Raw genomic sequence first — 24087 nt, forward strand, 5'->3', positions numbered from 1 at the left:
GACAAGGATAGTTACTTCAGTTGGTTGTCTTCAACCCACTCCGCACCTCCTTTTTCAGGAGGAGCCAGAAGCACGCTGTTTGCAGGTTGGTTCTCTTTACTAAATGTAAAAATAATTTTAGTAATAAAGTAATTCCAATGAGCGCGGTGTTTTCCAGACGTCTCGTGTATGGGACGGGGCGCAGGGCGGGTGGTGCGGGCGGCGGGCGGGGAGCGCTCGGAGCGGGGCTCGCCGCTAGATGGGAGTGTGCGAGAAGCGCAGCGGGCGGGGAGCGCTGCCCGGCACCGCAGCGCCGCTTCTCTGCGGGGTGAAGCCCCGGCTCCCACCCCTCTCCTCTCCCGTTTGCTCACTGGGTAAGGAAAAGTTCTTCTTTAATGGGTTTTTAGCACAATAGCCCCAGTTCCGCCCCGGGATACGCTGGAGCCGCTGCGCCGTTTCGTGTCAAGCAGAAATGTCCTGAAGCACTTGGTTAAAAGTGGCTTCACTGCAGCGTGTCCTAAAGAAAGGGGAGAAGAAAAACCTCCCAGAAGTCCCAGGCTTCTGCTTTTGACCAGAACCCAGCCGAGCACAGTAACATTTTGCTGTGAGCAAAGGGGCACATTTAGAATTTCACTGGAGCCCCTGGAGCCATCGAGCTCCTCTTTGAGCCGTGCACAAATTCCACCAAAGAGATTCCCGGCCACCTCTGCAAACGCGCCGCTCTCAAACTCCCCAGCCTGTATTTACCTGTCTATTTTCAGTGTTTTCTAAAGGTTATTTTAAGTCATGTTTTCCCATCCAGTGTGGATCAGATGATCCCACACGTCCTGCCTCACTGGGAAGTTTTAATTGCAGGTTGCAATGTTGACCCGAACAAGTGACAGGGACACCTTCCCAGGCTGCTCAAATCCAGGTTTGCTCCGCTGGCTCTGAGCTGCATTCCTGCCATTGCAGTGGCTGGTGTGGGACGTCTTGCATCCAGCAGCCACTAGAGAAACTTGAAAATTCATGTTAAATTCACCATTAACCTTTGCAAAATCACCAAAACTAATGAATGTTCTATTTATTTTGCCAGGACCAGGCACTGAGGAATGAAATTGGATTTTCCAGAGGCCCAGGTGCCATTTGGTGAATAACCAGCATGTGCCAGCCGTCCTGGCTGGGGCTGAACATCCTTCCCGGCCTCCTGGCTGGGGCTGGGATCTGGCACTGCTTTCCCTGCAGCAGCTGGTCAGTGGTCTGGCTTGCAGCCACAGCACTGTCTTTCCTCCTGGGAAGAAACTCCCCAAATTTGGAGACAAACCCTGTGCAGGATGAGGGAGAGGAGCAGGAGTGGGGGCTCTGGGCTCAGTAGCCCCAAGCCACGGCCAATTAGCCAATGCTGCAGCCTCCCAGCAGCCCTGGAACAGTTCTGCCCCTGCGGCCGCTCCATGGCTGGGGCTGAGCTCTCCAGTTCAGTTACTTCCCAACTCCAGAGAAATGGGGAAACACTTTGTATTATCCCGGGACTGAAACCAGCCTTTTCTCCTCCCTTTGCAGGAAGCTGCACACAAGGAAACTGCTCGTTCCTCCTGTGGTGAGTGACACCCCATTACCACCTTGTCCTGGATCCTCTGTCCCTCATATCCAGCGGGATGCTCTTCAGAGGGAGCAGCACCAGAAGAAGTTGAAATCATTTGCCAGAGATTTTGGACAAGTCGGTGGCAGAGCTGGGAGTGCAGCCCCGTGCTGGAGTCGGAGGTGCCCACCCTGGCTCGGCCCTGCCAGCTCTGGACTCGACCCCGGTTGCCCCACGGACCTTGGGGACTCGGGGATTGCTCAGATGAGCCCGTTTCCCCCAGCGCCGGCCCTGGCAGACGCCTGAGGTCAAACATCCCTGGCATTTTCCTCGGGAGGCACCGACGTTCCAGCCCCAAATCCCTGCTGGCACGGCAGGCGGGCTCCGGGGCACAAGGAGCGCGTTGTGCACGGGAGGGAGGATGCTCCGAGCGCCCACGAGGGGCCAGCCCGGCGGGGTGGCAGCTGCTTCCCGCTGCCACCGCCCCAAGGCACCCAACAAAGGGCAAATTCACGGGGCGGGAGCGGCTCCGTGGGCTGGGGACACTGGAGCTTTATGGAGCCTCTGGCATGGTGAGGGCCCCTCTGTGCCCGTCGGGACCGCCTCGGCTCGGGGGTGCTGCCGGGGGCTCCCAGGACTGATTTCCATGGAGCGCCGGTTTCCAGCCAAGAAACCTGAGAAGCGCCTGGGTCTCCTCCAGAGCAGCCCCAAGGAGAGCAGGAGCTCCCCAAGCCGAGCCCTCCGTGACATGGGAGTGATCTCTAATCCTGCCTCTTTCCCTGCAGGTGTTTTACATGGAAATCCGGTTTCTTGCAACCCATTTTGGGTGAGTGATGGGGGAACGGAGCAAAAGGGAGCAGTGTTGCAGCTCTGCTGCCCTTTCCTACCCAGGCTGATACAAATCCTTGGATAAACTGACTCCAGCCCCGCTGCACCTCGACCCCCCCTGCCCATGGTTACTGCGTGGGTGCAACATCTCGAGGGCCGCAGGCTTCCAGTGCTCTACACCCATTTTTCATTTGGCTTTGGAATAAGAAGTGTCAAGCTGCTGCGTCAGTTTGGCTTAAATTCACAGGAGAAATCATTTGATTTGAAGCAGTTTATGTTATTAAATATGACTGCACAGGAGCCCCTGCAGGATAATCCGTTATGATAAATGATGTTTGAAATGAGGGAGACCCGACACCGGCCAGCTCCAGCTCCAGTCACGGATTAATGTGCAGGAACAGGAAGGGCCCAGCGGAGCCAAGGGCAGGGCTGGATGTGGGCAGAGCAGCAGCTCCAGCTCCAGCACCATCAGAGCTCCCCCAAACACAGAATGAACAGAGCATCCTCTGTAACACCCCGGGAGCGTTCCAAAGCCCTGTGCGTGTGGCACCTGGGGACATGGGGCAGAAGTGGCCTTGCCAGTGCTGGGGGACAGCTGGACTTGATCCCAGAGGGCTTTTCCGACCTCAGTGACTGTGATGAACCAACACTTCCATACCTGAGGGTTTCTGTGCTGTCCCGTGCATCTCAGTCACCTCACTCTCGATATTGTCCAGTGCAGAAGCAGCAAAATTTGGCAAGAAACTGAAATTTGGCAAACAGGAGCCAATTGTTTTCTGAACTCTTGTTGGAAATGTACAGGGATTTCAATGGAAACAAGGAGAGCATCCATCTGCCCCCCTCCCCAAGATTTCAGAGGTGCTGAGCATCCCCAGGAGATGGATTCGAGCTAAAGGAGTCCTTGGACAAGGGACTGGGCTGCCTCAAAACCCTCTGCCAGGGGGTGCTGGGTGAACCGGGCTGGATCCAGGTGTCAGGAGCAGGACCCGAGGAAGCGGCTGTCCCTGGCTCTGTGCACTGAGGCAGGCTGTGATTTTGGTGTGTTAGAAATGACTGTCCCAGCTGGGGCACATTCCCCACCAGCCTCGGCAGGAACAGGACCTGGATGTGCTGCCCTGCCGAGCTCAGGGTGTTCCCTCTATTCAGAGCACGATGCAGAGGCTGATTAGCAGCCGACGGGCAGCTTTTGGCCCTTTCCTTCTGAAACAATCAGCGTTTAGGGCTTGACTGAGAAGGATTTGGTGTGAGATAAGCTTCCCAGAGTGGGGCCAGGGCTGAAGTAATAATTGAATAAGTGTGAGGTGGTGAATGAGACACGTCAGGATGAGTCAGAGCAAGAGCTGCTCTTGGGCAGGAGGGAAAGGCTCCTGGGTGGCTCCCCTGCTGCCCGAGGTGGGACCGAGTCCCTCGAGCTGCCAGAACCTGATTTTTGGGGGGAAAGGGCAGGGAGGGAGTTCTCTGGGGGCTGTGCTGGGGTGCAGAGCTCCCCAAATCGTGCTGCTCTGGGTGCTTGGCTCAGGGCTGGGCTCCTGCTGCCCTGGAGCACCCTCGGGGTTGGGATTCTGCCTCATCAGTGCCAAGGCTGGAGCTGCCAGGGCAGGAGCAGTGAGGGAGGGACAGCACCCAGCATGCAGAGCTGGGGCCATCCCCTGCAAGACACGAATTTATTTGCCACTGTCTGATGTGAGTTGTACCTTCCTGACAGACTTGGGGCTGTGCTGTTGCCATCTCCACTTCCCTTCTGTTGGATTTCCCACTTCCTTTAATTTTTTACCAGTTTGTTTGGTTCTGCTCCCAGCAGAGGCAGCTCCATGGGAAGGAGAAGAAATCAAGTGTTTATTTTTAGAAAGTGCCAAAAGAGTTCAACCCAAGGCAAATACAATTACTTCAGGTTGTGCACAGGCTTCTGAGAAGCTACAGAGAAATCATTTCCAAATGGGAAATGCCCGAAAACCCAGTGCCATGAAGGCGCCGGGGGATGAGAGCATCACTGAGCCGTTTGAGGAGCACGTTCCACCCCGGCGGAGGTGCCCCTGCCCACGGCACAGGGTGGAATGAGCTGGTCTTGAGGGTCCCTTCCAACCCAGATCGTTCTGTGATTCCATGAATTCTGGGGCATCTCCGGACACCCCATCCCAGCCCTGCCCTGGCACGGGGGAGCCCAGCGGGCGCTGCTGCTCCTGGCAGAGCCCCCCAGCTCTCCCAGCCTGCCCCTCCTCGGGGATGCTTTTCTGCTCGAAGGGGCCTCCCAGATGCTATTCCTGGCCCAGTTTTAGGGCATTCACTGCCTGAAGCTTCCGCTGGGCTGTTTGTGGAGCCCTCGTGGCTGGGCAGGGCAGGGGTGGCAGGGAGGCTCCTCGGCTGAAAGCTTTCACTGTAATTAAGCTGAACAAGAGACCGAGTTAAATCTCTGCTTCTCTCGCTCTGCCAGAGCGAACACAAAGAGGAGGAAAGGCCTGAACCAGACAATTAAAACAAGCAATAACATTGCACGGAGAGATCCATGGAATGATTTTTCCTTGACACGCTCGCCCCCAACAAGTGCCACATGTCCTGTGTATAAATAGCAGCTGCCCAGACTTGCTTAATCATCCCATTGTTGCTTTATAATATTAATTAAACATTCCTCTGGGATTGTTTGCATCCTAATTAAGTGGGGAACTTACAAAAGACAGCGAAGAAACCAAACAAGTGCGTGCTGGGGGTGCAATTTTGCTAAACCGTGTGCAACTGGCCTTAAAAAAAAAAAAAAAAAGTTAAAATTGCAGGACTGTGGTTAAAAGCTTTTTAAGAGTCACCAGTGACAGGGACTGTTTGGTGAACCGTCCTGGGGGATCAGGAGCGGCTCCTCTCTCCAGGATGTTTGGCTGAGGGAAGCCAGGGGGGCTCTGGCGGGATGAGCATCCCCCCGTCAGTGCCACAGGAGCGAATCGTCCCTGGCAGGACCCCACCGATATCAAAGGGACAATTAATCCGCAGCTGCTCCGCACGGGGGATGGAGGGACACCAGGACCTGCTTGGATCCCTCCAGGCAGCAGCTGGGGCCGGGCATCACTGCTCCCGAGCCAGGGATCCCCAAAACCCCCGGACTCGGGGCCGTGCTGGCCGGGGCAGACCTGCGGCACCCCACGGGTGACAATATTTTGTTGCGGGGGATCCCGGCTTCCGATGCCGGAGGAGCCTTCCCCAAAGGACAGATCCCCAGGGCCCCCTGGCCTGCGGGGCTGGGGCTCGTCCTCCCCTCCCCTCCTTCCATGTGGCCGGGAAGACTCGAGCACATTGTTCCCGACTCAGCCTCATGCACCCTGCAGGGATGTGCTGTGAATTACTTCCCAAATTATGTGAGTAATTAAAATCAATGAGAGGGTATCCTGTTAAATAACGTAATTAGATGAGCACAGTGAGGGAGATGAGTGCAATGGTGTTTTTGTTCTCCTGCCTGGAGACAGCTTTTAACCCTTTCCCTCTTGTCTCTTCCCCGGCAAGGGCTCCCCTGGGTCAGGCCTGCTCCAGCCAACGCTGAAGTTTTATCAGAAAAAAGCCTCTCCCTGCTTCCTCCAGAGCTTCTCCCAGACCAGGATTGGCTTTCCCCACAGTCGCCATCCCTGGGTTATGTGGAGGACACTGGCAGTGCCACCACCTGAAGGCTACAAACATCTGAAACTGAGAATACAGAACTGCCTTTAAATCCAGGCTAATCCGAGACTGTGGCAGAGGAAAACACATCCCTCCTGCACCCGAACTGTGAACAGAGGCCCCACAAAATGGGAATTACCTCGCCGTGCACAATGAATCGCTTGAGCCGTCCCCCCGGTCCCTGTCCCCGGTCCCCACGGACAAACACGCGCCTTTCCTGCGGCACTGAGGGCTCACCGCTGCCTTCATTCCAGAGGAAACCGAATGGCTGAGGAACCCTAGTGCTGAGAGTCATTTTGGTTCTATTCGTGCTTCCTCCAGGGCAGGAGGAGCCTCAGCCTGTTCAGATACAGGTGGAGAGCTCGCTCCTCCAGCGTGGAGTGCTGAGAGCTCCTGGGGGCTCTGGAAAGGGTAAAGGCATCTGGCCAGATGGCTCTCATTGCAGGGCTGGAATCTAAATAATTAATTTTTAGTATCGTGTTCAGGACTTCGGTGTCTCCCAAAGGAATCGCTGCAAAGTCCTCAACTTGGTGCTTATTTTTTCCAGCTGCGGTGCACGGAGGGATGAGGGGCTCTGCATCCTGCTGGATGTTCGGCTCGTCTGCGATTCTCCAAGGTGGCGAATCCTTGCAAAGATGTGTCACAGCTAATTACGCTCGTCCCACGAAATCATATTATGGCAAAGAACCTGAACCCTGCTGGGAACAACCCCCTCGGGTCGGGACACCGGGAAGGCTCCCTGGGACGTGCTGCAGGAGCGACAGGCTGTTCCAGGGAGCTTTAAACACACACAGAGAACTCCCTGATGGAGCCCGGCGCTCCTGCCCAGCTGCGGCGGCTCCGGTGGGGTGCTGGAGCCAGCGGTGCCACGGTGTCACCCGGGGCTGATCCAGCCAGGGGCTGCACCCGCCCCTGTGCCCGAGCTGAGGAAGAGGAGTGGGAGGAATTGCCTGCAGGGTGCTGGGAAGAAACCGCAGGTCTGGCTGTTTAAGGTGTCTTATCCAGTCCATCTCCGAGTGATTTAGAGCTGCCATAAAACCTCTGCGGAAGGAGGACTTCTGCTCGACTTTCCTGGCAATGCATCTTATCTCCAGAGAATTTCCCAATACTCTCTAGCTGCAAATAGAATGTTTCTCCCATTCCTCTGAGGAATAAATAAGAATTCCTCTTAGGAATGTATCTGTTATTTGCCTCTTTAAGGCAGATTCCGCGCAAAGCTCCGATCATCCTGCCAACAGCGTTACATCAGTGACGCGTTTGAAAACCAGGTAAGCAGCACACAGAAAAGTTCCCCTCTTTAATTATTTCAAATCCAGAGAACGCGGTCTCTCCTTTTTCCAAGCAGAGCTCAATTCAGGGCACAGGAAACTCAGCACAAAGCCGACCATGAATCGTTTCCACACCATTAGCATGAGCACATGCAGATCAGGCAGCTGCAGCATAAACGCCTGGCTGGCTGCCTTTGGGTGCGAGCTCCCGGTAATTGGTCTGGAACAGAAAGAGCGGAGGAGGGGGGGAAGCTCGGGGCAGGTAGCTCGGGAGAGCTGCAGCTGAGCGATCCCAGGATGGGCTGAACGGGAGCAGCACCCCCAGACTGAGCCGTGAGCGCAGCCCCGGGGAAGGGAACGCCCTGGGCTCCGCAAGTGGCCCCAGGAACGCAAGCTCTGCTCTTGGCTGCACACGGCAGAGGGACAGAGCAGGTCCCTCAGGTCCCCAGGACGCTTTTCCTGCTGCCCTGGCCATCTGTGCTGTCTGGCAGCAGAGCGTGCGGCTGGACGTGGTCAGCAGAGTGGCCGGACACACGGATGCGCTGGGCGAGTTCGCTCCTCGCCACGTTACCCCGCTGCCTGCCACGGCCCTGCCGAGGTGCCTCCGTACACTGGGATCCCATTCCCTGCTGCCCTTCAGACGGAGCTGTGCTGCAATGCCCTCGGTCTGGGCCAGAGTTGAACAATCCTCTGCAATGCTCCTGCTCCCTGCCAACACCCGGCCAGCCCGCTGAGGGACTTCTCCAGCCCCAGAAGGCTGTTACAGACAAAACAGTACAGAAAATACGGAGTGAGGGCCTGGAGAGACCCTTCAGTTATCCCAAGCAGGCAGAGGAGGCTGCTGTTAGCCCACACATTTAAGAATAAAGCAATTGCTTCATCATGCAGCTGCTTTTCTCAGCCCGAGTCTCCCCCGCTGCTCCCCGCGGCTCTTGGAGCCTTTGGAGGTGACAGTCCCCTGTCCCTGCCCGCCCTGGCCAGGCTGTGCCTCCAGAGCGGCTGTCGCCGGCAGAGCAGAGGGACTAATTAACCCTGGCACGACGTCACGTTCGTTATCTGCGGGTCCGAAATGTCACACGGCCAGCTCCAGCCCGACGTGGGGAAGGCGGCAGAGCCCTCGGGGAAGGTCCAGCCTGAATTGCTGGCGTGGGCTGGTGATGAGGAGTGGACGTGCCCCCGCGTTCTGGAGCTGCGGGAGCCCCACGGGCAAAGCCACCTCTGTGCCACCTCTGTGCCAGGGCATGGGGCTGCTCCCTGCCAGGGCTGCTCCTCTGCGTGCCCGGGGACCCTGGGGAGGTGACAGAGAGGGGACAGCACAAGGCCGCTCTCCCTCCGCTCCTCCAGGGCACATCCAGCCCCTTCCCCAGGTGGGCTTTGGTGCTGAGGGCAGAGGGGGCTGAGCTGGGACCCTGCAGCCTCCCCTCTGAATCCCAGAGCTCGTGTCCTTCCAGCCCCTCTGGGATTTCAGGGTGCGGTTACATCATGTGGGAAGCGCCCTCCGAATTAACCTCCAGCCTGGCCAAGGTGAGGACTGACACAGAACCCGGTTGTTTTTCTTTCTGGGATATTGATTTTCCCCCCTTTTGCTTTCCTGTCCAGTGAAAGCTGGGAAATCTGAGCCAGCTCAGAAGCTTTGCTAGGAGCGTTATTGCAGGAAATGCTCCCAAAAAACCACAGATGAGGAGTCGCTGGTCCCGGCCAGGAATGACCCCTGCAGCTGCAGGAAGGCCACGAGGAGCCCGGAAAGATCAGCCCAGTCTGGCTGGGCAGAGCCAAACCAGGGGGTGCTGGGGGTCCCCAAAGCTGCCACAGCTCAGCCTCGCAGAGGCAAATTGTTGCAGTAAACTCCTTTTTATTTGTGCTCTAAGAGCAGCACAGGAGATTGCCTGCCAGCTGGAAGGGGTGCGAGTCCTTGATTAGCAATGCCACGTGGATACAAATGAACTTGAACAAAAGGGAGGAGAAATAAACCCCAGCCTCCTCCTGCAGGGCCACGCCGGCCCTGCTGTGGAAGCGCTGCTTGAAGAAGGGATTCTGATGATGATGAATATGACGATGAAGGTGATGGGGAATGTGCTGGAGGGAATAAACCAGTGCTGGATCTGGACTCAGATGGATCTGAGTGCAGCCAGGACGTGGCGATTGGTTCCTTTCCTGCTGGACTCCGTACAAGGGGAATGGAGGGGAACTGTGTTTGCTCAGTGTGCCCTCAGAAAGCCTCTCAGGTCAGCTGGGCACACAGCAGCCGTGCAGGTTTGCAGGGCACAGGGACCCCCAGTTCCAGTGGGTAAATCACAGAACCCCAGAAGGGTGTGGGTTGGCAGGGACCTTAAAGATCATCTAATTGCAACCCCTGGGACACCCTCTGGGACACCTTCCCCTGTCCCAGGCTGCTCCAGCCTGGCCTTGGACACTGCCAGGGATCCAGGGGCAGCCACAGCTTCTCTGGGCACCCTGTGCCAGGGCCTGCCCACCCTCACAGGGAACAATTCCTTCCCAATATCCCATCTAATGCCACTCTCTTCCAGTCTAAAGCCACTGCCCCTTGTCCTGCCACTCCACAAACAGTAAATAGAATGCGTGTCAGTGGCAAAGGGAAACACTCCCAAGGGCAGCCAGCCGTGTTTTCCTCTCCTCTTGCCCCGCAGTAGCTTAAGAAGCCCCATCTCATTGTCAGAAGAATAAGCTGTGCAATGGTTTTGAAAATAAAGGCTTTTTAATTACAAGCACATTTGGGAGCCTTCTGGAGGCCATCTGGCCGGGAGAGCAGGGTGTGGGCACCGGGCAGGGAAAGCCCAGGGCGGCCGAGCAGAGCAGCTCCTGGAAAAGCACTCGATTAATGTTAAGAGCTAAATCCTCTCTTTCCATTAAGCCATATGGGCCAGACCCAGCGCTCATCCATCCCAGGGACGTGGAGCTGCAGTGCTGGGTGCCTGGGCTTTGGAAGCTCTGGGATGTGCTGCTCATTCGGCCCTTGGACGAGACTGGACGGAGATTCCCAATAAACCCGAATGCCCAGGCTGCCTCTGCCATCGCTGCCTTCCCAGGCAGCTTCATGGGGAACCTGCTCCTGTAATTACTGTCCCATGTCTGGGATTAGCCACTCCTATCAGCCATGCAGAACGCAGCCAGGGCCTCATTAGACACTGTCATTGTGCTAATTAGGTGGGTTTCATACTCAATAATGGAGCACAATTTTGTGGCAGTTTCATGAAAAAAAAGAGGAGCAAAAGCCATTATAATTTCAGGAAAAGTCCCTGGAGAAGTGAAATGGTAATTCACAAATCCAACTCTGATCTATTAGCAGATCCTGCTCTGGAGACTAAATTAGGGAGGATGTCTGGCTTGGGTGATATTATTTATTATTTGAATGTCGATAAAGAATATTTATTAAATATTTTTTCTCTTAAGAACCTTGAGACGCAGCTACATTTACTTGCTATTCCCAAGTGTTTGAAGCCTAGACCACACTGGATTTGTCACTGCAAACACCCTGGAAAATCCTATTTTAATGCAAAACATCCTTTGAAGATACACTTAACAGGCAGAGAGAACACAACACATTTGAAACCACGTTGGTCATTTGGTCAGCTGTCCATGCAAAGTGTCCCGGTGGGCATCTGATCCTTTGGAAAAGGAACAAATTAAGGAACCCCCACACCCTCTGTCCTCAGGTGCTCCTCCTTTGTCCCTAGAGCCGAGGGGAGGGAGGAGCAGCGGCTGTGGGGTGCCAGCAGCTCCCCGGCTCTGTCCCTGCTCCCAGGGAGGTGGCCTGGGCAGTGCTGGCTGGAGCAGGAGCCTTTTGGGTGGGAAAGGAACACGTGGGAGGCAGCTGGGGCCAAGAACTGCCCTTTCCACGTGGAAGTAGGAACAATGGGCTCTCCCTGGAGCAGGGACAGAAAGGCCGGGCAGCAGCTGATCTGAGCTGCTCCTGGCACAGCTCCGGGGGCAGCTGTCGGGGGGCCACAAGTGCTGCTCCTCCCGAGAAACTTCCCGTGGCTCCTGAGGAGCCCCCAGCGCTGGGGAACGGCCCCAGCAGCTGCTGGGCTGGGGTCAGCACTCAGGAGGGACAGGAGCTGCCAGAGCGGGGCCGCGTTCCCAGAGCCCTGGGCTGCGGCTGGACCGGGCTGGCACCGGCCGGAGGGAACGTGGGGCGGTCCTGGAGAACGGCTTTTCCCATGGAGAAGGTTCCCCGTGTGCATTCTGGGCTGCACGTTTCCCTGTCCTGCACACACATCCTGTGTCCTGGGTAACACAAGGCCTTGCAGAGGCAGCCACCTGCAGAAATGTGTCCCTCACCTGCCATCCCAAATGTCACCGTGGCCGTGCCATGCTCAGCCTGGCCCCACGACTGCCCATCACACCTGAGGGCAGTGCCAGGGACGAGCTCACAAAGGCCCAGGTGGGAGTGCTCAGCTCTGCTGAGTAAATCCCCATCCAGCACAAGTGCTCCTCTCCCCGTGGGACTCAGCCCTTGGTGCCAATGGGGCACATCTGGGATGGGGGTGCCCCAGGGCTCCGGGCTGGGACCCCCAGGTTGTGCCTGGGCTGCAGGGAAGCCCAGGGCTGGGGCCACACTCTCTGGGGACTGAGGCAGGTGCGGGAAAAGCTGTTCCTCTCTTGGGAAATCTCCTCCCCTTTGCTCTGGAAAGGAGCAGGGAGGTAACAAACAGGATGAACTACAGATAAAAGAGGAGGAAAACAAAATGCTTTACAAGCAGCTTTTCAGCATTGAGAGAAATTAGGAAGGGGGAACAACCAGCCCAAAAGCCCACGAGGAGGAAAGACAAAAGCCTGCTCAGGTTCCTGCAGAAGTGCTGAGCACAGCGCTCGGGTGCTGCCCTGCTCCTCTCCTTGTATGGGCACAAACAGGGCCTGCCTTGTGCCTATATTTAATTTGCAAAGAAGAAGAATTCTCCCTCCGTGCCTCTGCCCCACTGGCCTCTCTGCCTTGGGAAGTTACAACAGGAATAGAGTTGTGTCTTTAAAACAAATAATCCCCCTGCTCTCACATAAACCCTTCCTAAACTCGGAGTGAGTGGAACAGGTTTTTGGAACACAACCCTGCTGCGCACATGGAGCATCTGCTGGGGCTCCTGGCTGATGGAACGGGGGCTGCAGTGCCCTCACCAGCTCTGTGCTCCCTGCAGCTGTGGTAGGACCCCCGGCCCTGTTCCCCTCCTCAAACCAGGGACCGTGTGGCTCTGAGGCTCTTCCTTGGCAGCAGAGTGGGGCAGAGTTTCTGCCCCGAACCTTTGTCCCTCTGCTCTCTTGGTGCTGGGGCAGGCAGGACGGGTGTGGAAGCTGCAGAAGCCCTGCAGGCTCTCGGGGCTGTGCAGGGGCTGCAGGGGATGTGCCTCTGGAGCAGTGCTGGCACCCTGGCAGGGAGCTCTGCCGTGATTTACAACCTCTCCTTGAATGGAAACTCTCCTGGCTGCTCCCCAAACTCCCCGGTCCCAGCTGGGAACAGCCAGGGAAAACCCCGGAGTGAGAGAAGAGACCGAGGGTGTTCCACAGCAGAGATGAGACCGATTCCACTTTATTGGAAACTCTTGGAGAGTCGGACACTGAAGAACTTGGTTCTGTCAAGAGGAGGTTTGTACACAACAGCAACAGGGAACACAACAATAAACAGGGGATGGAACTTTGCATCTGGGTGAAAACCCAACAATAAACTTCTGCAGTGATTTATCTGGAGCGATCTGTAGGGACAAGGGGAGGTGAGAGGGGCAAACCCACCGAGACCCCCAGGTCACAAACCCCCTGCAAGGAGCCTTGTGCCCCACTGGTTTAACTGGCAGGGGAGGGAGAGCTGCTGGGAGGGCACCAGGGATGCAGTTTAAGGGGAGACCCCCCCAAAGTTGGGGGGTTGCCCCTCACTCAGCAATTGTTCAAGTCTTATAAATTCAAACATTTCTTTCCACTTAAATAACAAGTGCTTCAGGTACAAGGCTTGGGATGCCTGGTGTATAACCCAGTTTCAAGTGCACACAAGCAGGAATAGATTTTTTTAAAACAACTCTCTCTCTATATATATCTGCACACTCATACACACACATGCACAGCGTGGGTTTTGTGCTGCAGCCATTGAACTGGAGATGATGGAATGGGCCTGGCACCAGGAGCTGCTCACCTGTGGCACCACTCATCCTAGAGCTGCTAAAGATTCGGATTATTTTTGCAAATACCGGTCCCCAAAGGTCTCCCCACGTGGGGCTGTGTCAGCTGCTGCTCAGGCAGTCCCCGAAGCCGTAGTTCTCCAGAAAATTCCATGTGCAGGAGAGTGAAGCCTGCAGCGTGTTCTGCAGGACTCCTCTCCTGTCCCTGTGGAGAGATCAGGAGTCTCCCAAAAAGGTGAGTGTGGCCTCCAGCTGCTGGTGGGTGTGGAAACGCTGGGCAGAGCAGAGGACAGGCTCAGACCCACATGGCCGTGTTGATGTCAAACCCCGCCTGGCTGTAGTCTCTGGAATCGTGGACTTTCTTGGTGCCGATTTTGGGGTGCTCACTACAGCTTTCTGCCCTGGGGCACCTCTCTGCTTTGCTGTGATGGTTCTGCAGGTTCCCATGAAGGGGGAAGTAAAATGTCCCCTTGAGTTTGTTGATCTTTTTGGACCTCTTGGAAATCTCGGGCCGTTTGTCCTCAGGAGGAAGCCAGCAAGGTTTCTCCTTGAGCAGCCTGTCTCGGTCCGGCCGGACGCTCCTCAGGAACTTCTTGAAGATGTTGGCTGTGAGGGAGAACTTCCTGCAGAGCTCCTGGGATCTGCTCATGGACAGGGACGCCTCGCTCTTCTCCCCCTTCTTATCCAGCTCGGGCAGGTCCAGCCAGTTCCCCACCAAGTCTGCAAAGATGTTGTCCCCCAGGACCAGCGGCTGCCGGTTCCTGCTCTGGGACATCAGGGACGATGTCCAGTCGTGGCCGTCATCACACCCCGGGCACTCCTGGCACAGCAGCCACCCCCCAGCTGTGCCCTGGCTGCTGGACTCGAATGTCCGGGGCCGGACGTGCTCCACTCTGCTGGACACGGAGGAAGGTCCTTTTGGGGGACAAAGGTCCTCCCCGCAGAGGCTCTGGGAGGAGGAGGGGGTGTCTCGAGGGTGGTCACTCTCTGGGAATGCAGTGGGATGGGACAAACCCGCTGGCCGTGGCACAGGACACGCCAGGGCCGGGGGGCAATGTCCCTGTGCCTGCCCCAGCTGCGTGTCCTGCCCGGCCCCGCTGCTCCGGCAGCACCGGCGCTGCTCCGCGGGGCTCCGGCGCCCCGAGATGTCCAAGTGCTCCAGGGCTGTCTGCACCTGGAGCAGCTTCAGCTCCTGCAGGGCGCCCATCATGCAGTTCATCTGCTCGTGCAGCCCGTCGCCCACCTCCTTCATGGAGAGCTGCGGAGGGAAGAGCACAGGCGGGTCAGTGTCCCCAGCATGGAGCAGGACAGCGAGCACAGGGCAGCAGAGCGGGGCTGAGCAGCTCCCTGAGACATCCCCCTCCCTCCTGACTGCACCTGCCATGCATCCCACCTGCACCACATCCATTTCAGCCAACGGCACTCAGGTTTTCCTTAGATTTTTCTAGGAGTGTCCCTCTAGGAATAAGAGGAGCTGACAGAAGTGGTTTGTTTGACCTGACAACAAAAATAAAGAGTTTGAGTTTCCTATAATTGCTTGGCAGAAGCCCAAGGTGTAGAATTATGAATGGTTTTGGCTGCTGCCAGTTTTAGAATATTCCTGTGCCTTTGTGTCTTTTGTGCCCTGTCACCAGCTGAAATCAGGAGCCAGAACACTGAACAGAGGTGCCTTCCAGGGAGAGCCTTGCTTCCTTACCTGAAATGCTGAAGTAGATTAAAAATAAACCCCAAGAAGAATTGTTGTTACTCCATAACACATCTTCAGCTGTCAAGGCCCTCAGTGCAGGCACCTCTCACTAGAGGACAATCAAAGACATTTCAATGCATTGGAAATTTTGTACAGAACAACCAACAAACTCTAGGATTACTGACATTCAACCGGGAATTCTTTGATTCCCAGGCTACAATCTTTAGTAGCAGTTCTGCTTCATCCCTGAACCTCACTACAAAGATTCAACTTTCTATACCAGACCTAAAATAAGCAACTTATTCTCCAGAGCTTCCCAACTCCCCCCCTTCTCTTTCGCTCTGTTGCTTTCTCTCTCTCATGCAGGATCTGATCATATTCCCAAAGCAGCACCATAAAGCAAACGGGCTCCACTTTCCAACAGCTGCCACTTACTCTTTTTTAGCAGGGAGGGGGAGTGGGGAAGGGGCAGGAGAGGGGAGGAACAGCAGGGGCTGGCAGGGCTGGAGGTGAGGGCACGTCCCACTGCTGTGAGGTGGTTTGCAGAAGAGATTACCCCTGTCAAAGGAAGCTTCAGCCAGCCTACGCTGTCACAGACAGGTTAAAAGGCTCACCACCTTTTTTTGTACAGCAACAGATCTCAACATTAGGGTGAAAAAGGCCAGCTTTTTCTTTTTTTCTTATGTTCAGCTTTACATTACCAAGGTTTATTTTCTACCTCTCCTTCATTTTAACCAAGCTAGTTCAATTACTTGCTCTATTTCCATCTCTGTACGTGGGGCTGAGCAGTGAGAAAGAGCAGCCATCAGAAAATTGTAACAATCCAGCTCTGTAAGTGGAAACTGCTCAACAGTTTCTGACCACAAATCCCCACTTCAAACCCCAGAACCTAAAACTAAACTCACCAGCAGGTTACGGTCATTTTTCAGGGCTTTTCTCTCAAGAAAGTTGTTTATCATCTGGAATGAGCACACAGCTACAAAGATACAGAAAATCTGTGCTCAGCTTCCTGATTCCACCACCCAGAGCCTCCAGCGATGGCATTTTTTAACATCAGCAAATAAACTCCTGCTGCAGACGTGCAAACAACGTCCCAATTCCAGCCTCACCGAACTCCTGGTTCCCACACCAAGCTGGGGCCAGATGCTCTGCCAGCCTCAGACAGAACTATCACCTTACCTCTCCAGATCTGCTGTAATGCTGCTCGTCCTAACCTTTCTTGCCTTATTAATGGCAGTCTGTTTGATCTGGGGCTTTGGAAAAAGCTGGATTTGGAGCCAGCCTGGCCCCTCATTGGCCACTTCCCACCAAATCCCCTGGCGCAGTAATCACGCCGTGGGGAGTGACAGGGGGTCCTGCCCCGGGACTGGGCTCCTGGAGCCCTCGGCATCTGCTGGGCAGCTCCGTTCCCTCCACGGCCTCAGTTACCTGCCCTGGGACGGGGCAGCCCTGCCGGGCTCAGCCAGGCACATCTCGGGAGCACTGACCCTTCCTCGGCAGCGCTGGGCAGCGCTGGGCTCGCTCCTCACAGCCAGATCCAGCCGCCCCCCGCAGGAACACACCTGAGCCCCGACGCTTCCAAACCCAGCACTTTTCCTTCTGAACAAAGGAGCTGGGGCTGCCAAACCCGGTGCCAGCACCAGACTGGGGAGCCTGAGCTGCTGGAAAAGAAGCGGGGATGTCTTCCTCTGTGGAAACCCTCTGCTGTGAATGACTGAGATGTGGATGCCTGGGCTCAGCCTCCCTCGCAGCACAGGGGCAGGAGAGGAGGCTCTGGGCTGTGACTCCTCTGTCCTGCTCCAGTGGCCTGCCTCAGGAAGGGTGAATCCCACCCTCCAGCCTCAGTGTCCCTCTGCAAACGTGAATTCCACCAGCACCGACAGAGTTTTCAGCATCCTGAGCCTTTTAACTCTGCTGGCAAATGCTGCTGTAGTTTCGGGTTGTGCAAGTTAAAAAATGAAGCAAATCAGCCCCCTCTGCTTTATCTTTTGCTCTTCATGGTATCTGCTCAGTCTTTTACAGAGCTGGAGAGCGGGGAAAGCCCAGCCCAAAGTGAAGTCACTGCCTGGTGACCAAACGGCCTGCGGGGCTTGGATTCCACCCACCTGCAATTAAGAGTACTCACCTTGGAAAGAAAATTCTGGAGGGAAAAAAACCTCCCCCAGTGTCTAACTGCCAGCCTCTCCTCCTTGCCAAGACCTCAGTTCTCCCAAGTTCAGACTGGCTTCTCTGAGACTCTCCAGCAAAGGAACAATGTCCTAGAGAAGAGAGATCACCTCCCTGGCAGAGGGTCAGGACTGAACTACCTGGTCTGTGAGAAGAAAAAGGGATTCTGCAAATAATTCAGCAGACTGGGCTGGAAATCAAATGGATGCTGTACTGCAGGCAGTGGGAACTCCAGGCTGAAGGGACAGCCCTTGTAGCCTCACTGGCTCTTGGTCACACACTTCATGTAGAAGGAACTTGAATTTGTGATGAACTGAAGTCAATTCCAAGCAGAGCGTGAATGTGACACAGAACCCCAGAGAGCCTTAATGTGGTGTGGAGAGAGACCCTGACCACGCTGGGGCTTATGCAAGTGCTGTTATGTAAGCTGGGCACCAGGAGAGGCTCTGGCTTGTGCCTCTCTGTGAGCTGCAAACCCCAAACCTGTTGTGGGATCAGTGGGGCTGCAGAGCAGAGCACAGGGGCAGCAGCACTGCCAGACTCGGCTCTGCACAGAGCCTGCCCTCCCCTCTGGCTCCTGCTGCTCCCTGCTCAAGGTGCACAAATACATCAGCATTTCCAGGGTGTCTAATCTGAGACACTCTGCCCTTCAATATAAGTGGTTGTTTGGCTTCTCTGCTTCCAAAAAAAAGCCCTGTTAGTACCATGACAACTTGCAGATACCCAAATCTATCTCTATAAACCAGTTAAAAATCAGATGCCTCAAATTGGATCTCATTATTCCTGAAACTCTCACAATCCCTAAAAATTGGCATGAAAACTTTTATGTCTAATTCTGCACAAGCCAACTCATGCCTTTTAAAGCAAGACAAGTGCTCACAGGGCTGAGTGCTCCCCTTCAGTGCCCGGGACTGCTGTGTGATGGGAGAGGTTCCTTTCTCCAGCACTGAGGTATTACCTGGCTCAGTCCTGTGGAGGTGTGACCCAGCCAGCTCAGCCTCAATGCTCCTCCAAAGCAAAGCTCATTGAAACTACAGACACCCCAAGCACTGAAAACTGAAGTGCAAAATTCAAAATTCCACTTTCAAATGATCATCATGGAATATTCAACGTGGAGGGGGGGGAACCAAACAAAAACCTGCCAGAGTTCAGATACAGAGGGGTTTTTGCACTGGCAGTGTCCCATCCTGAGCAGCAAAGGCACCAATTGCTCTGGAGCCACCTCTTCCACCATCTCCTCACTCCCCAAGGATAACCCAACAACTGCTTTACACAGTTGGTAATCAATGATCTCCCACCAATGACTAACACCGCAGGAGAAGAGCCCGTCCCAAGGAACCTCCTCCAGCAGTTACTGGCATTTCATCAAATTCAGCCTCAAATACCTGAAGTGTACAAGTAAGGGAGATTTTCCTTGTCACTTCCCACTTCCCAGGTAAATAAGTAACTTTTACCAGCCACTCTGGAACTGGTGTTTTTCTGTTAACATCCCCCTTCACGGAGCTCTCAGAATCCAGTTCCAATCAATCTCCTGGAGCCACAGCTGTCTGCATTCCAGCCCATCCACACATCTGCCTGCCCAGGGCCACAGCAGCTTTGTGATGCTGATGGAAAGGAAAAGCCCAGCAACATCCCCGGCTTTCAGCTGAGCACAGAGCTGGGAAGAAGAGCCCTGAGAGTGTTTGTCACAACCAGGAGGAAGACAGATGTCCAGCTCTTAGGTAAAAGAAATGCAAAGAGAGGAAGTTATTGCTAAGAGGACAGGAAAGAACAAATGGCAAATAGTTCTTGATAATAGTTCTGATGGGCAACAGACCCAGCAACAAACAATTGGTATTTAAAGCAGATGACATAATAGAGACTGAAATTATTTTAGAACTGCTGAGCTGATCATATTGTTTCTGTGTTTCCCTTCGGGTCACTAACTGGATTAATCTCCAACAAGGCTGCAGTTGTGGCTGCACAGCCCTCGCTGCACACCTCACACAGAGCTGCTCTCCAGCTCCATGTTCCACCTTTCTTTTTCTTCCCCTGGAGGATGCCAAGGGCCTGCAGTTGTCTTTCAGTCCTTGCATTTTATCACAATAATTCCAAGTCTCTCTTTTACCTCTTGTCTTCCCAGGGTATTTTAGGTGTTCATGAGGATGTTAACCGTGAGCTCAGTTTTCTGAAAGAGGAAGGATGCTGACACTGAACCAGAGACTCCCCCTCACAACAGTTTAAATAGATCCTGAACAGATGTTAACCATGAAAGACGTGGTTCACATCACTCCATTATCCACCTTCCTTCCCACTGCAAGAATATTGTTCTGTGCTTCCCAATCACATTCCCTATGTTTAAAAGCAAATCAGAAAAATCAATTCTCCTCAACCGGGATAAAAATGGACCAAAAATAACTTTAATCTTCAGACTTTTACTCACAACCCAAAGCTAAGAGAGACCACAGGCCTCGATGGACAGACCAGCCACTGCAGATGATGGTTAAAATGTCAGTTTTCAGCCCAGACCAGCTTCTCTGGGAATCTGCTCTTTAAAATTCCTGAATACATGAAGCTGGGAGTCTGAAAAAATCCATCCTCATCTCTAGGAGACTGCTCTGGAAATAACCAAGAGGACAAAGCGTGTGACTGCTTTTTCTCCCCAGTTATACGTGACAGGACATCTGCTGTCAAGTCACTCCTTTGCACCTTCCCCTCAGGAACACCAAGGAATGAGATCCTGTGACAAGCACCCAACCTCCTGGCACTGCTCCAGCAGCCAGGGGCAAAGTCACCCAAAAAGGGACCCCTTCATCAGCAGAGACACACATGGAGCCGCCTGTCCCACCTGCTGCAGTTGGGAGCAGCGACACTGGACCCTCAGGGCTGTCTTGTGCTGCTCAGACTGCAAACCACCCAAGCTGCCCCTCCCGAGAGGGCAGGAATGAAAACACAGCAGATCGTCTTGGAGCGTGACACAGTTACCGGAATAGGAGCCCGATGTGAGACAAAGAGTAAAAATAATTGGCTGTATTTTTCACTCGGACCGAATGTTCTATTCCTGCAGGATATTCATAGCAAGAAACATTGCCTACCAGGACATAAATTAATGTAAGAAGGGAGTCAGACTCTATCAAACTCAGTAATTCAATGCATTTATGACAAATGTGCAGGGAGAACATTAAAAGTTCAAGTCAGAGTGGTGAGGTTTCTTTTAAACAGTACTTAAATACTTTTCCTCCTAGAAGAAAGCAACAGAAACCCCAGATATATCCTGGATTCATCTGAGAGACCAAAACACGTAAAGTTCCAACCACAGCTAACGTGGCTGTGCCCCCTCCCGTTACAGCCATACAAACCCAACGTGCCAGAGCAATCTGCCCCATGGACTCCCCAGCAGAAAATAATGATCGACTCTAACTGCGGACGAGCTCCAGGCCCCCATCCCAGAGCACACGTGTGAGGCTGGGACACGGCAGTGCAAACTGTGCTGGTGTCTGCGAGTGCAGGGAGGCGCTGCCGTGTGCAGCGCGAGGCACGGAAATGAAACTCCTCTCTGCTAATGCCCCAGCAAGACAATTCTTGTTAAATCTCATCTTTCAGCTGAGAGAACGCTCTGCGACTCGGGGAGCAGGCACAACTCTGCTGTGCCTCAGGACGATGCTTGCAGATTCTGAACGCAGCCGATACAGTGAAAAGGGCTTTGAGTATCGAGATTAATTGCGTGAATGGCAGATTCCCAAGCTCTGGGGCACATTTCACAACTGCCACTGCAAGGACAGATGACAGGAGTGCAGAAGCACAGCTTATTCCATCACCAGACCTACAAACCAGCGCTGCACATTCCCACAAGCCATGCTGTGTCCATAAATCTCCAGGGGCTTCCCGGAGGAGAACAAGGTCTTAAGTACTTCCTGCACCCGGGGATGAGGTGCAAAGAGCTGGCACAGCTTGTCGGCGCTGGCTCCGCTGTCAGCCCGGGATGAGGATCCCCGCTCCAGCAGAGCTGCCCCATCCCACCCGGCCGGGATGAATGGCTGTGTCAGCTGAGGCTCTCCCGGCTGCGAAGCATTTGCATGTGGAAGCTTCTGAATGGATTCCAATCAAAGGGACACCACACATGCCAGAAACTATCAGCTTACAATGGAAAACATGCGACTGGAACAGGAGAGCTCTCTCGCACTGACTGAAAGGGGTCAGATTCATCCTGGGGAGCCGTGGCAGAGCTTTCCCAGAGGAAATGGGAAGAGCAGGGTAAGCATGCCTGGACCTTGCTCCTCGGTGACTTGTCTGGCACAGCCCTCTGTGATCTCAGGGCACAGGTGACACGTGGGGGCTCACCAGCACCCCAGCCAAGCACATCAGCATTTAAATATGTTTTTAATAAACAAAGCAAGGGAAAGAAAAACCAGAGCTGGAATCCTTCTATCTCACTGGTGGGAGATTGAATTGCACAGGAAGATAACCTTTCCCTGGGAACTGGGAGCTGTGCCAACATCCACTATTTTTTGAGAAAATCCCCTCCTCAAAACTGGCCAAGAGTCTGGTTTACCAAAACAGAGGCTGTTTGCACTGAGACAAACTACACTTCTGCAAACGGGACCGTCTCTAACCTTGCCATGTGGCACTGGGCAGCCCCAGCAAGCCCGGCTCCTCACAGAGGGAAGTTCTGCAGAACCTCCCTGCACAACAGAGCTGCCCCCTGGACACAGCACAACCCAGGGTGTTCCTAAATCCCCGGGGATGCCCCGGGGCCGGACTCCCCTTTGCCCCACTCGCCGGCTGCCCGCGGCCAAAGCCGTTCCCAGCACTCCTGCCCGCTGACCCCGGCTCCGGCGCATCCAAAGGCGAGCTCCCGCTGCCCGCGGTGCAGACGGGCCCAGCTGTCCCTCGAGCTGCGAGCTGCTCCTTAGAGAAACATTAATCTATTTTAATTCCGGGCTATCAGGGCAGAATTGATTTCTAAAAGCTGTTATTGCTCGGGATATCACTGGTGGATGCTTTAATTGCTACAGCTCCTGCTTTCACTCCAGCCTGCAGCTCACTCGGGCTGCAGGGAGGCTGAAGGAGGTGACCCCAAGGCTCTCTCCAGCTGCACCCCGTGGATGTCCCCGCACAGCCGCGCTCACGACTGCGCTCGGATCCCCGGGGAACTCGTGCGAAAGGAAGTTTTTAAGTTTGAGTAACAAAAACTGGGCGGTGGGAGGGGGAACGAATGTGACTGGTGAAAACCAAATGTATGGAGATCCAGGCTGCTCTCAGTCAAGTCACAACTCGTCCAGCTGAAGATGACAACTGCCCCTTCCCAGTTTTTTAAGCCAAGCATATACACAGATTTATGCCAGGCTAACTCATGGTTTATTAATATAATAAAAACTGTTGCATTTTTACAATGAAAATCTATTCCTTCACTATAGCAAAGGCTGAACAAAGCCAGAATTTTCTCATTTAAAGTATTTTTTTTCTGGTTTTCACATTGTGTGAGGGATCTGCCTTTCTGTTGAATATATTGACTCTTCAGAAGTTATTTTTTGCACTACAAAACAGGCATGTTTTAGACTCAGAGGTGCAGTGTTTAGGCTCCTCTACAAAAATATTGCTCAGATAACAAAACCGATTTGGTTAGAAGACAAAACACTGATTTAGGAACCTCATTCTTAGGATGTTCTTCTGGAAGTTACTCCTTCTCCCATCTCACCTTCCAACTCACTCAGATTTTCAAGAGCTCTCCCATTATTCTGTACGTCCTGCTTTGCAGTTTGCATTTCATTCATCACACCCGGTGTACAGCACACCAGTGACTCCCATTTTCCTTTGTTTTAGTTTGTCATTCACCTCCTATGTTTGCTGGGGAAACACTGGGAACGCCAGCAGGTTAAATGTCACTGCTGCCACATTTATTGAGAGTAAAAGGCCACTGCCCCAGCCCGTGTTTCACAAGACACTGGGATCTGGAGGAGCACAGGGCTCTGCAGCCCTGGTCCTGCCCTGGGCGCAGCTGGAACTTCGCCTGCTCCTCAGGGACTCACTAGGGTTGTTCCACAGGGAATGCTTCCTGCAATGCAGGCACTGTACAGAACTCCGGGGAGCACAAAACCCAGCTGAAATCAACATCCTTTCCAGTCCAAACCGGGAGCTTCTTGCATTCAGAAACTTCACCCACCCGTTCTTGCTCTGCCTTGTCTTCCCCTTTTGTTCTCATTATCTATTTATCAGGATAACGCAGACTCCGAGCCAGACCCGCTGGAACCCTATTTTGGGAAGTATCAGTTCCTCCTCCCAACCCACCCCAGCCAGCCCCAGAGCACCAGCAATACCTTCGGGCTGCTGGACAAGCCCCAGCAAGCTCCGGGAGTGAGGTTACCCCTGAGCAGGAGCGGCAGGAGGGCGAAAACACCGCTCGTTTCTGACAAAGGCTTTCCTATTAAAGAAGTATTTTCACAGCGTATCGGAGGTGCCAACGCGCTCCCTTCACAGCCTTTTGATTCCCGGAAAGTTGTTCCTATCCATCTCTGTGGCTGCTTCTCTGATTTCTGACCTGTGCTGGCAGCTTGTCCCTAAAGCCCCCGCACGCCCCCGCCGCGGTTTCTCTCCGACAGACGGACGGACCCCGAGCGGCCACCGCTGACCGGGACCTGCCCCCGCTCACGGGGATGGGAGCGGCGGGACCCCCGACCCACAACCGGGATTTGCCCCCGCTCACGGGGATGGGAGCGGCGGGACCCCCGCGCCCCGGCCGGGCCCTGCCCTCCCCTCCGTGCCCACAAGGCGAGCCCGCCGCGCAGCCCCGCGGGACCGGCCCGGGCGCTGCCCCGACCCCCGGCCCTTACCAGCTCCTGCCGCAGGCGCCGCAGGTGCTGCTCCATG

General features: G+C 54.5%; 1 protein-coding gene and 1 long non-coding RNA gene across 6 annotated transcripts; one reads left to right on the forward strand and one right to left on the reverse strand.

Annotated features, from left to right (window-relative positions):
• Positions 1-4503: 4503 nt before the first annotated feature.
• Positions 4504-6485, forward strand: LOC121657544. The gene is made up of 2 exons (XR_006013662.1): positions 4504-5706; positions 5852-6485. It is a non-coding gene; the product is annotated as an uncharacterized LOC121657544 (long non-coding RNA).
• A 6307-nt stretch (positions 6486-12792) lies between these two features.
• On the reverse strand, positions 12793-24087 carry INKA2 (inka box actin regulator 2). 5 transcript variants are annotated; one of them, XM_042013358.1, is made up of 3 exons: positions 24051-24087; positions 14782-14885; positions 12793-14646 (listed from the first exon to the last, which is right to left on the reverse strand). In XM_042013358.1, the coding sequence occupies exons 2-3, from the start codon at positions 14794-14796 to the stop codon at positions 13684-13686; spliced, it is 978 nt and encodes a 325-aa protein (XP_041869292.1). In that variant the 5' UTR covers positions 14797-14885; positions 24051-24087; the 3' UTR covers positions 12793-13683. The 5 variants fall into 5 exon arrangements, with proteins under 5 accessions (XP_041869292.1, XP_041869291.1, XP_041869293.1 ...); XM_042013357.1 differs by lacking the exon at positions 24051-24087 and adding an exon at positions 16255-23959; XM_042013359.1 differs by lacking the exon at positions 24051-24087 and adding an exon at positions 15981-16244.

This window comes from Corvus kubaryi, unplaced genomic scaffold (assembly GCF_017639235.1).
Source record: "Corvus kubaryi isolate FWS band 111438036 unplaced genomic scaffold, C.kubaryi_AGA036_p1.0 split1-37355, whole genome shotgun sequence".
Taxonomy (NCBI): Eukaryota; Metazoa; Chordata; class Aves; order Passeriformes; family Corvidae; genus Corvus; species Corvus kubaryi.

Excerpts from the sequence above, each read along its gene's own strand:
- INKA2 (XM_042013356.1), bottom strand. The coding sequence starts at position 24,086 with ATGGAGCAGCACCTGCGGCGCCTGCGGCAGGAGCTG. Across the intron at positions 14,647-24,050 it reads GGCGCCTGCGGCAGGAGCTG|CTCTCCATGAAGGAGGTGGG; the intron begins GTAAGGGCCGGG and ends TTCCCTCCGCAG.